The 13,308-nt window shown below is 39.7% G+C and overlaps 1 protein-coding gene across 1 annotated transcript in view; it reads right to left on the reverse strand.

Moving 5' to 3' along the window:
* LOC147855409 (uncharacterized) overlaps window positions 1-11,028 on the reverse strand; it is a 56,199-nt gene extending 45,171 nt beyond the window's left edge. Inside the window, exons 1-2 of the mRNA XM_087330394.1 lie at window positions 10,912-11,028; window positions 10,201-10,295 (exon numbers count right to left, since the gene is read on the reverse strand). Of these exons, the coding sequence (XP_087186520.1) occupies window positions 10,201-10,295; window positions 10,912-11,023 (207 nt within the window). The 5' untranslated portion in view covers window positions 11,024-11,028. The remainder of the gene's footprint in view (window positions 1-10,200; window positions 10,296-10,911) is intronic.
* Between the last annotated feature and the right edge of the window lie 2,280 nt (window positions 11,029-13,308).

Below are 13,308 nucleotides of genomic sequence, written 5' to 3' on the forward strand. Positions count from 1 at the left end.
TAGGGTGAATATTGTAGCCAAGGATGTAGCCTTGAAATAGATGTGTATTCCTCTAGTGTAAGCTCTAGAAGCTATCAACACCTTGTATACTCAGAAAATAGTTAATCTACTTCGGAACCTAAGGTTCCCATTGTTTTTCCCATTTTTGGGTTTTTCACATTAAAAATTTGGTTTAGATTCATTTTTGTCTTACGGTTTCATTCGTTGTTAATTGTGTTGGTTATCCAAGCTTGTTTCGATTCAGTTCCATATTCCTAACAAGTGGTATCAAAGCGAGGTTCATACCCTCCACAAAATTTGGAATATGGATGAATCATTAGGTGGCATGATTAAGGTAACCACATCCACTATCCCATATGGAAGTCCAAAATGAGGGACATGTTGTTATGTAAGGATTTATCGTTGCCCATACAAGATGGTATGGGCTAACCAGATAAAATAGATTATTTGACTTGGGAAGCAACGTATCTAAAAACAATAGCATACATGTGTGTTTTATAGACATGAGTCTATATAACAACTTTGGTGATGAAACCAAAGCAAACGAGATATGGACGAAAATCGAGAATATGTTTCAAACCAAAAATGCCTTAAATAGAGTCTCCATGTTTAAGGAACTTGTGAGACTTAGATATCAAGATGGCTCTAGTATGGTAGAGCAGCTAAATACGTTTCAAGGAAAAATAAGTTAAACTGTCTCTTTAGATATACCTTTAGCAAATGAGGTTTTGACCTTGTTATTGTTAGGCTCTCTCCCAAATAGTTGGGAAACCCTTGTTGTGACACTTGGGACTGCAACACAACAAAAAGAGTTGACACTGTACATCCTCAAGTTGAGTCTTCTACATGAAGAAGCACGACGAAAGGAGCATGAGTCCAACTTTGACCATAAAGCCTTGGTCATAGAAACTAACCCCAATAGAGGAAGAAGCCATTTTAGGGGTCCACAAAATCACAGAAATAACTCTAAGGGGAGGTCTAAATCTAGAAGTAGAAAAGACTTCAAGTTCAAAGAATTTTCATGTCGTTATTGTGGTGGTTCAAACCATTATAAGAGAGACTGTTGGAATCTAAAAAAGAAAGACCAAAAGACACTGACAATAAGAACAATGACCCCACTATAGCCACTTGTGATGGTAAAATTTTCATTGTCTATGATGATGCTTGTGTTAGCTTAGCATGCCAATAGACTGGCAATGACAACACAAACAACACTTATGCCAATAGTCTCCAAGTGCTGAGAGTATGCACTTGGAGACTTGTGTTGATTGCTTGGTCGGTAGGCAACACAGAGTTGCCTTTCAACATTTGCCCAGAAAAAGAAAATCTTAACCACTAGAATTGGTGCACACTGACTTGTGCGATATGAAATATAAGACTCTAGGGGCAGCATGGTATTTTTCCACATTTATTGATGACTTCTCAAGGAACTTGTGGTGCTTCGCATTGAAGACTAAAGATCAAGTATTTGAGATCTTTAAAAACTTCCATGTAAGTGTGGAAAGGAAAACAAGGAGAAAGCTTAAATGTATCCATGCGGTTAACAGGGGTGAGTACCAAGGACAATTTGAACAATATTGTTGTGAGCATGGGATTAGGCTTGAGAGGAGTGTTTGTTGTCGATAATATGTAGAAGAAGATGATTGAGAACCTAACAATGATTCTAGCAAACAACACAAGTAGTGATCAAGATAAAGATGTGCATTGTGAGGAGATTCAAGAAGTTGAGAATAGACAGTTGCACAAAGAGAGAGAGAGAGAGAGAGAGATGTGCTCAAAGGAGACTATCTTACATTAACCATCAAACATCTTTACAATGCTTAGTCTCTCACTTATATAGTGAGGGCAGCTTAGCCCTAACTGTGAGGGTGTGTTCACACTAGGACACAAGTGGGTAGATGGAACTTTTAGCTCAACAAACTCCGTCATGAAAGGACTACTCTGACTGCATACAATGATATGGGATTATCTCCCCCGTAAACCTAGATTACAATTTTAATCTAAGGTACAATTGTATAATTACAAGTCAGTCGGCATAGGGCCGAATTGGTAGAGGTAGGGTCGTGATCTAGCCTAATTCAACTAGTTATCCGGATTGTATGTTGTCCAGGTCGGCTTGTCTGAGCCAGTCGTATTGACTAATTCGGATCGAATTTCGTCCGAATCGTGTTCGAATCTTACTCTCGGCCTTTGGTCATTCGTTTGCTTCCCGCTCATGCTAGCTCCTATGCTTCTCACTAGATCCTCGATTTTTCTCAAGGTTCATTTGTTCGTTGATCGTTTCCTCTCCAGTCAGTGTCTTCGCTTAGTGTTGCATCTTGAGCCTCTTGGTTTTCCAATTCTCTGTACTTAGCCTTTTCGGCTCTCTTCTTCTCGGTTGCTTGTCATAGTCCCATCATTGTCCTTAGTGCTCCAAAGCGTTGTTCTAGGAGTGGATTCGTCAAGCAATCAACGATGTTCACCTCGGTGTTGATCCACAACGAAGGCTAAATATATTGCTGCCACTAAAGCTAGTAAGGAATTGTTATGGCTGAAGAAATTCTTACGAGAGTTGGAGCTGATGTAAGAAAGGTATATTCTGTACTGTGAACGCCAAAGTGTTATACATTTTAAGCAAGAATTCTTCCTTTCATTCTAAGTCAAAACACATAGATGTTAGATACCATTGGATTAGAGATCTGCTTCAAGAAAAGCAAATGCATATTGAAAAGATTCACACCAGTAAGACTGGCTCCTACATGATGACAAAATGTTTATCAAGGGATGGGGATAAACATATTGCACCGCCACTTGAGATGGATGGGGATAATTGTTGGGTCAATCCACTCAAGTGGAGCCCACAACATGGAGCCGGTTGATAGCCGAAGGGAAAAAGTTCTAATTGTTTATAACTATATATGTATGTATGTATGTATGTATGTCCTTCTTTTGTATGTCCTTTGTGTGTGTGTGTGTGTGTGTGTGTGTGTGTGTGTGTGTGTGTGTGTGTGTGTGTGTGTGTGTGTGTGTGTGTGTGTGTGTGTGTCTTTTCTATGTTTATGTGTGAATGTAGATACAAATATAGACGTTGAACTACAAGGCAAATAAAAGGCAGAAGAACACAAAAGAAAAACAGGAGCGTACCGAAAACGAAGAGTACGAGACACAGAGAAAAACTACGCATGAGTGAACAGAGATAGCGTTGAAAAGCAAAACACACAAAAGAGAGAAAACAGATATCTGAGAAAGCAAGAAGAGGTGTGACACAGTGGGAACGTTATAAAGCTTCTACAAAACAAAGAAACAAAGTGTGTGAGCTCAAGAAAGGGGTGATCGAGAGCGAGAGCAGGTTGCAGACGTGAAGACAGAGATTGTGTGAGGTGTTGCTCGTACTACCATAGAGTCAACAACAACTCTTCTATCTATCTATACACGGTTCATTCGTTCTGTGTTTTTTGTTTCTTTGTTTCTTTTTGTTGTTCATTTCACTCGATAGGGTGAAGATTGTAACCAAGGTTGTAGCCTTCAAATATATGTGTATTCCTCTAGCGGAAGTTCTAGAGGTTGTCAACACCATGTATACTCAGAAAATAATGAATCTGTTTCAGAACCTAGGGTTCCTGTGATTTTCCCATTTTTGGGTTTTCTGTTGTCGTAGTGAGTTCGTACACTACATGAAAAATGTATAAAATAACTAGTTGAATAAATATTAGGAAGACAGCAAAAACATTAAAATATATGATACATGTGTAGGGCAACAAGATTCAAAACTTGTACCCCCATGCTAATAATTAGAGCCTTACCATTATACTAACACATCATAAGTATTAAAAAACTAGATATCCCACATACAAAGGTTATTTCACGCATATTTTTTAGGAAAAACTACTTTTATACGTGTAGAGTGCATAAAACTTTAGTTTAAAAAAAACGGATGATCAAAAAAAGCTATTCGTGGACACCTCACGTGCATGAACATTATTATTAGAAGAAAAAACGTGAAGTTTATAGTTAGAGAAAGCATGGATTGCTACATACTTAGTCTCTCCCATCACTATATAAGGGTGGGGAGCAAATTGTAATAGTGTGTTGATTCTTGGGTTTTATTAATATTTCTAAATATTGATCTGATTGATTACATTCGTGTGATTCACGATTTTCAATCTATGTTTTCTAATCTATTCTAATTTACTATTAGGATTCTAAGGGTTTATTAATCTAATACAATACACTCGTGGTATTCACGAGGTTTCTATATGTCTTTCTTACAATCTATTCACATTCCTATCTGTCAAAAAATTTCTCCTCCTCCTAGTCCAAACCCTAGCGGTTCCCACCCGACTCACGCAAATGATCCGACGCCGAAAGGCACGACACATTTGGTGAACCTGACGTGAAGACGGGTGGCAAGGAGATGGAGAATCAACAAGAGGAAATGAACATGATGATGACTATGTTCGAGCGGATGCTGCAATTACATCGCGTGATGTCAAAGATCGCGACGCTAGTAGATCGGCTCATGCAACAGAACGGGCAATTCAATGAAAAGGACATGTCACGCTATCTACATGACTACAAGGCGAAGATGATGCGGCGTGGGATACCGAAAAGATTGCAAGTGACATCCTTCAGTCGGGTGGACACAGATGGGCTCCAAGAGAGCATCCACAAGATACAACAAAACCTAACATGGGTGTCCTTCAAAGAAACTTTACGAAAGGCATATGATTACGAGAGACCAAAGGGACGAGGTTTGCAGGAGTTCGACCAGTGGGTGGCATTAGCGAAGATCCACCAAAACGCGACACAAGCATTCCTAGTGTTCGAGCATTGTTTTTCTCAACTCTCGGAGGGGGAACAATGATTGGTGGGGGTGGATAAAGTCCTAATGTTCGTATGATCGATCGATCAGAAAGAAAGGATGGACATTGGTATCGAACTTGAAGATGATGACCGAGGATTGGGCCGAAGTCGAAAGAGTATGCCAACGACATGATAAAAAGCAGATGGGAACCTCGTCGGCCACAACACAGCCCACAAGCGGCGGTCAAAAGAGGGTGACAAGCGAAGATACACTACCACCAAAGGAGGAGAGCTCATCGCGGAAGGATCCGACGGTGCACAAGGAAGCCTTGATAAGGGAAGCGTACGAGATCTTGAAAATGCAAGTCGACATCGAAGGGAATCCTACGTCAGAGCCGAACTCGAGAGAAACAAACAATGAGGAGGAATTCACCTCCTATCAATTGAGGACAAACGATGTGTCCAAGACGACTTGGCCAAAGTACAATACGTCGGTACCACGGGAAAGGGTATAGAACAAGACGACCAAGGATAAGGCCGATGACTTGAGAGTGGCGAATGCTACTTCAAGGGTGGAAGAAGGTTTCGGGACACGATTGCTCGAAACATCGGGTGACGACGCGGTAAGCATAATCGAGGCTTGCATGATCGAGGAGGGCAAAGAGTGTGAAGCCTATGGATTTGAAGAGATAGCCACGAACAACAATATTGAGTCGGAGGTGGCTATGGACGAGTCAATGGCGGATGGCCGGATCAAGACTTTCCCAACACTATTTCTAGAGACTTCAGTGGTTGTGTTCGAAAGGCAACGTGAGACCAAAGAGACGGACGATGGCGGGGAGAAAACGAAGGTCGAAGTCGATGCATACAACGGAGAGATAGCCGAGAAGGTGGCTATGGGAGAAACGACAGAGGACGGTAATACCAAGGATTCCTACCCACTAACTCTAGAGACTTCGATAGTTGTGTCTGAGAACCAATGTGAGACCGAAGAGAAGGAAGGTGGCAACAAGGAACGTAAAGCCAGAAGTGGGTCCGCCTAGAATTCCAGCCTAAACGAAAGCCGAACCAAGCAGAAGTGGATTCGGCCGAAATCCGTTCGGTCAATCCCGACCCGGACGGAAATTGTTCTAGCCGGAAGCTGATAAGACGAGACCAATCCGAAAAGAAGCTAATTCGGTTCAATCGGAGGTCGAACCGATCAAGGCCGGTGAACATGAGGAAAAGGAAGCCAACCTAGTCCGAAACAGATCGGTCGAACTTGATCCGGAAGGGGGCCGACTCGGTCGAAACTGATCGACCGAGTCCAATTCGGCTGAATGCGAATCCGGATGGAAGCCGACCCAACTGAAAGTCGATCGGACGAGACCAATCCGGAAAGAAATCGAGGTTGATGAAGACAAGGAGAGGCCAAGTCGGAGCACTACCACGGATGACAAGGACCAAGCGGATTTGAAGGGTGTTATCGAGGATGAGATCTCAACAAAGGAGGGCTCTAACATGAAGATTGTCAACTCTAACGCGAGATTGTATGACGAAGGTGGACGAAGTGGGAAGCATGAAAACATGCACTTGAAGGAACTACATGGGGTAGTCAACGTCGATATTCGGACAAAGCCTTGGGGAGGAAGGGCACAAAACAAGAATAAATGATGGGTCGAAGTGCCTTGACCAAGAAGACAGTCGGGACGAAGGTGGCACATGCACGAGACATGAAGGGTTAAGCTCAAGAGGAGCACAAGGAGCCATGACAACCAGTCATGGCCAAGCAAAGAGTGGACGAAGAATATGGTGGATCGGATGGCGACAATGGTTCGGGTGGAAGGAATGGACATGCTCAAAATGGAGAGACAAAGTTGACATAGCGGGAGAAACAAAGGGTATTACATATGAAGGAGAATAACGAGCTCCGGCAACTTTGGCACATATTGGAGGATGTGCGGGTTCGGAGGGGATGAGTGTCGTAGTATAGTTCGTACACTACGTGAAAAACATATAAAATAACTAATTGAATAAATATGAAGAAAACGGAGAAAACATTGAAATATATGTTACATGTGTAAGGCAACAAGATTCAAGCCTTGTACCTCCATGCTAATAATTTGAAGCCTTACCATTATACTAACACATCATAAGTGTTTAAAAAACTAAATATCCCACATACAAAGGTTATTTCACACATATTTTTTAGGAAAAACTACTTTTATATGTGTAGAGTGCATAAAACTTTAGTTAAAAGAAAACTTATGATCGAAAAAAGCTATTCATGCACACCTCACGTGCATGAACACTATTATTAGAAGAAAAAACATGAAGTCTATAGTTAGAAAAAGCATGGATTGCTACATACTTAGTCTCTCCCATCACTATATAAGGGTGGGGAGCAAATTGTAATAGTGTGTTGATTCTTGGGTTTTATTAATATTTCTAAATATTGATCTGATTGATTATATTCGTGTGATTCACGATTTTCAATCTATGTTTTCTAATCTATTCTAATTTACTATTAGGATTCTACGGGTTGATTAATCTAATACAATACACTCGTGGTATTCACGAGGTTTCTATATGTCTTTCTTACAATCTATTCACATTCCTATCTGTCTAAAAATTCTCCTCCTCCTAGTCCAAACCCTAGCGGTTCCCACCCGACTCACGCAAATGATCTGACGTCGAAAGGCATGACACCATGTTAAAAATCTGGTGTATTTTCATTTTTGTCTTGTGGTTTCATTCGTTGTTAATTGTATTGGTAATCCAAGCTAGTCCTGATTCAGTTCCATATTCCTAACAGAGAGAAGTGCAAATAAAAACGAGTAACAAAGGTTGAACTAGGATCAAAACCGTCATGGTTGCCATTTTGATGAAACACACGAAAATGAAGAATATATGGCAGAAGGGGATCAGACGGCTAAAGATCATCATTGTCATGGTTACAATCATGATGAGACACATGAAAATAAAGAAGGCATCAGGATGGAGACCATTTTCATTGAGTTTATGATAATGAGGATCAATTCATTGAGGTTGTGATTGTTATAAAACACATCGAAAATGAAGAATACGGTAAAAGGAAATTGGATAAGGATAGAGATCATCGTCATTGTGGTTGAAAGAGAGTCATAAACAAGATAAGAGGCTAGAAAGGATCATGATTGCCTCACATATGATTTTGATAAGTGCCCATAAGGTTTAGGTTTTGACCATGGTAAGGGATTGCATGATGATGATGATGATGGTTGTGACAAGGTTGAGTGCAACAATACGTGTTTGGGTGAGTGTAATGATACATGTGAGCATTGTGATCATAAAAAATGGTTGTGTATTTATTGTAGACTTGGTTATGATACACTTTAAGGGTAAGTAACATAAAAATGGTAAGAATGATGATGAGCACCCATAGGATTATAAGAATTTTTGTGCTTTAGGTTGTGATGGTAGGGTTTATGGCGATGACAATAAGGGTTTGGGGTAGGTCAAAAGGTGATAATCATGAGGGATTTCTTGATGAATATGGAGCAAGGGTTTGTGTTGATGAGGATTTTGTAGAAAAATGTGTCGATAGTGATGATATGAAAGAATGTGATGATGGTGATTCAGCTACAAGTGTGTATAATGGTCATGTGAGTATTAGTGATGATGAGTAGAATATTTTTTCATGGAATCTAGTCGCGTAGGGGTGGTGGAATTGGCTTGTGTAGAGTTTTTGCGTGCTGACTTCGTGTAAACCTCTTAAGTAAATTGATCGTGTGAAGTCTTCTTGAAAACTCTTTGTATAAAACCCGTTGCATAATCTCTTGAAGTTCGCATAAATTCATCCCCTAATTCTTAAGGATTATGCCTTTACATGGTTCGTTGCAAGGATTTATATGTCATGAAAATTCGAAATTAATGGAAAGAAAAGTAGAAATTATCCTACAATCTTGCACATAGTGTTCCCTAGATTTGTTTTCAGTGTTTCTTTTAGCAAAGCCAAAACATCCTATTATATCTGTCTCTATAAGTTTGCATCCCTAGAATATTCTACATCGATCCTAAGTCTTCATTTTCAAGAACTTATTAGGACAACATTTATTTTCTTAGGAATTGATGTGAACCATAAAGAAGAGACTTCAAGATCGGATACCTCTTTCTTCTATGAATACGTAAATAAGATCTATCAACACAATGGCACATAATAATGTGGAGCCAATGAGTAGCAATTGGCAATGATTTGGTTTCAGCTAAACCAAACCGCAAAACTATGCATTAAAGGTTTAAATAGTTGGCTTTCGGTTTTAGAGTTTGCAAATGGGTTTGTTTGAGCCTTTATTGGCTTAATGGTTTGTAGTTTAAACAACTTCAAACCGTGGCTTAAATGACTTAATAGTTTAGGGTTAAGACATTTTGGAAATATTTATTAAATATGATTTAATTTTATAAAGTTAAGGGTTGTAGCTTATTAATATAAAAAGTTATAACATTAAGATCCAATCTTCTCTTATTTGCTCAGTTTATAAGTAGGCATCTTTTAACGGGAAAAGTATTTGTTATGTAACTATGCAAGAGTTAGCACATAACTGTGGCTCAATGGCTTAGCAATTACAAATTTCTTGAACTATTTGGTTTGAGCTTGAAAAACCATGATTTGGTTTTAGCTGTTTGGGCTTAAAAGAATCATGATTTGATGACGGTTGAAACAGTTTTAGTTAAAAGCCTTTTGAGTTTTAGTTTGAAACATTTGAGACAAATTTTAGTCTCCTAAATCTAATCTATAACATTGAAGAGCAATTGGCTAAATGGAAACGTGATAAATTCATTGATTCAAATATATATTGAGCAATCTTAGCTAAAAGAACATCATTTTGGTGCTAATATTTTGTTGTGGCGACAAAATAAGTAATTTAATTGTCATTTCACAAGAACTCTTCATGATCATCATGACATTGAAGACTTCATAGAAGTCAGTGAACTAGACTTATTATTGGCTCTTATTGAGACACTTCGCTACATGTATTGTTTTGTGATTAGTTACTATGATTAGCTACGACTTGAGTCAGATCGAACAACAAAAATCTTTGATTATTGGCTCAATGGTTTAAAAGGTTTGGTTTAGGCCTTGAGATTTGTCAATGGTTTAGCTTGGGCTCAAATTGGCTTGGGGGTTCAAGGGCTTGGTTTGGTTCAATTCGACCCTTTATCAGTTGAACCATTTGTATTTTAAATGACTACAAATTGCAACTTAAACCACCTAGTAGTTGAAGGTTCAAATTTTGTTATTAAATATGAATTAACTTTATACAATTGAGAGATGTAGCCAATTTATAATATAATAAGTTGAAACATTTAAGTGTAACTAGAGGGACAACATAAACATATAGCAAGCTTAGTAAGTAGAAGAATATAATTGATTTAAGGGAAATGTATGAGATAACATACCTTGAGCTTCTTTCCATGGTAAAGAACAAGTGGTCCATACACAAGAGCTAAAAGGATGTAGTTACATAACGATTGGGTTGTTGGGGCATGAACACCTAATTGACCAAAACAAGAGAACAGCAGTAAGCAATATGGTTTTTACCTCACAACAACATGCATCATATATGGGCAAAGGCGGGGCGGGGAAGTGCTTTGTGGTCTCTTCACATGGGAGCGGAGGTGGCAATGGGACGGATGTGTGAGTGTATGTATTTGCTCATAAATTTGTTGGTTTATTATATGGAGCAAGCAAGCATGTTGGGTGCTTGCAAGTTGCCACCCTTAATTAAAACTTTTTCAAGAACACATACGTTATGTACAAATTGGGTAGGTAGGGAGGGAGAGGACCAAAGACGCGAGAGGCGACGAGAGAATAAAAAGAAAACACACACTACATGCATGCAGCATGTATGTACATACTCTAGAAACGTCTACACACACACACACACTCACTCACTCACTCACTCACACACAAGTCATGAGCATTGAGAATCACCTCAACTTGTTTCGATTTGAATACAGTACATACATATATATGTATGTACATATAGAGATAGTATGTAATTTGAAGGTCCCACCACTGAATGGAATCAATGTGTGTGTGTGTGTCATATACATACATACATACATACATACATACATACATACAATATGTATATTATATATACATACCCATGGACGCCAGGTGAGAGGAAGCGACGCCGGTGGCTGTGATGAGGAAGGACAGCAGCTGCCCCAGGAGGAGCCCACCCAACAACTGCCGCCGCATCATCATCATCATCATCCTCCCTCTCCCTCTCCCTCTCCCTCTCCCTACCACCTCCTCCTTCTCATTATCCATGCCCATGCCCACGCCCACGCCCACGCCCACGCCCACGCCCATGGCACCGCCGCCACATTTAAGCTTGCCTCCTCCTCCTCCTCCTCCTCCTGCTGCATCATCATCCACGTGTGACCTAATAATAACTCCTCCTCCTCCTTCTCCTTCTCCTTCTCCTTCTCCTTCTCCCATGCCTGCTTGAGCCTCTGGATCTGCCGGAGCTGACCAATACGTCAGTTCGTCTCCTGCATCATCATCACCATCCTCATTCTTCTGTTCCTCGCTCATCTGCACCGCCATTTTTACTTCTCTGTCTCCGCTCATTTTTGGAGTGCCCCTTCCCTTCCCTTCCCTTCCCCCCCCCCCCCCCCCCCCCCCCAAATCTAATCAACTCCTCCCTCCCTAACTAAATATAATCAATGATGATGATACAACATCCTCCCCTTGCGTCCGTCACACCACCATTTGGGGCCCCCAATTAACATAACAGTTCTTAGACTCCTGAGTTTAGAGTCAATGAGGGATATTTATTCTTAGCCCTCCTATTATCCAATAGCCAGGATGGATACAAGGCGTTGATACTCCTTCATGGATTGATTATTAACTTGTGTACATCCTTCTTTTCCCTGTGAACTTCATACTGATAATGATGATGATGATGATGGGAACCACCAGGTGTGCGTGACTCTGATGAGCAATTTGGGGCTCTGCCACTTCATTCACGAACGACTAAGCATATTTACTTAGTAAATGTTGTACATATACGAACCGATGAATCTGACTTCAGAATTATGACAAATGTGAAGAATTAGCTAATTAAACAGGGCTTCAGACTATTCGATTGTTTGTTTACTGAGGAGATCTTTCTGGTTGATTCGGGAATGTCACGTCTCTCTGATCTTGTTATGTCTGCAACCATATCAATATCACAAGACATTATCTGCTACAGCCTACCATATCAATATCACAAACACATTATTAGAATCTTCTGTTACCTTTTTTCAATCCCGCCAATTGTTGGATTTTGGATTCTATGACATACGTGCACACACACGCGAGCGGATACAATCCCAAAAACTTGTCTTTTATATATATTTATTTATTTATTTATCGAGAATATGGATAACAGCATAATCAGTGATATGATATGGACTGGTGTTTCATGATATATGAATGTCAGTAAATGCAGCCTACTTAACGAATACTCGATGCATTTCCTTGACTGCTTTATTCTTCAAAGTTTTGAGTAACTGGAGCACTCCCGAACGAGAATGTGTACCACTGCAGAGGACAATCTCTCCAATCATCTGTTTCTATTGTCAATTTGTGTCTGAAGTGCCTGGTCGCTGTACCTGTAGTGGAAGTGTCACATAATAAACATAACTGATGGCGATGGTGATGGTGATGGCATTAAGTGTGTAGCTAAATAAAGTAGGTCAGCACTTGCTCATATACATGTGTATAGGCATACATACATACATATGTATGTGTGTGTATTTGTATATAAATATAAATATATGATTTATTTATTTATATATGTGTGTATGAATGTATTTATACATGAACTTATAACTTTGTTTGGCGGATTGGGATACAAAACGCTTCATGTTGAGCCTAGTTTCATTGTGAAAGTTGTAATAATCCGTAGACAGTAGGGTTCAACCCAATATAGCAAGTATATATGCACACATGATTGATGAAAGTAGTAATAATCCGTCTGCAGTATTTGATTCCTCTTGCCTATTGCCTTTTCTGATTGCAGTCAACAAAGCCAGCCAATCAACACCCATGGACATGGACATGGTCAAGTTCATTCATTTGAAGAAGGTCAAGCGTTTTTTTTATTGATTTAAAGCAATTAGTTATACTACCTAATTGGATTATTAGCACCACATAACATATACAATAATACATGGCGTGTGTGTGATGGGAATAATATATTGTATCATTTTTAAGGAAAGGCCATATGAGTGGATCCTTTTTCTTTATAAGTGAGTGAGTGCAGTTAGTGTGCGTGTGTGTGTGTGGTGGTAGTGGAGATGAGTGGGTGCAATATACTGCCCCCACACAATATAATCCTCTATTCATCATTTGTGTACAAAGTTTTTGGCACCACACCAACCTTCATAGAATCTTTTTTCACTCCCACTTAATAGTTGGGCTTCTTTTTTTACCAAAATTGCCACTTACTTCTATTTGCAAAATGCTATTGTTTTTCATATTTCAATTTGACAAGGGGAGTACCTCCC

This window comes from Azolla caroliniana, unplaced genomic scaffold (genome assembly GCF_043228905.1).
Source record: "Azolla caroliniana isolate FFs.n. ecotype wild unplaced genomic scaffold, voAzoCaro1.0.p SCAF_14, whole genome shotgun sequence".
NCBI lineage: Eukaryota > Viridiplantae > Streptophyta > Polypodiopsida > Salviniales > Salviniaceae > Azolla > Azolla caroliniana.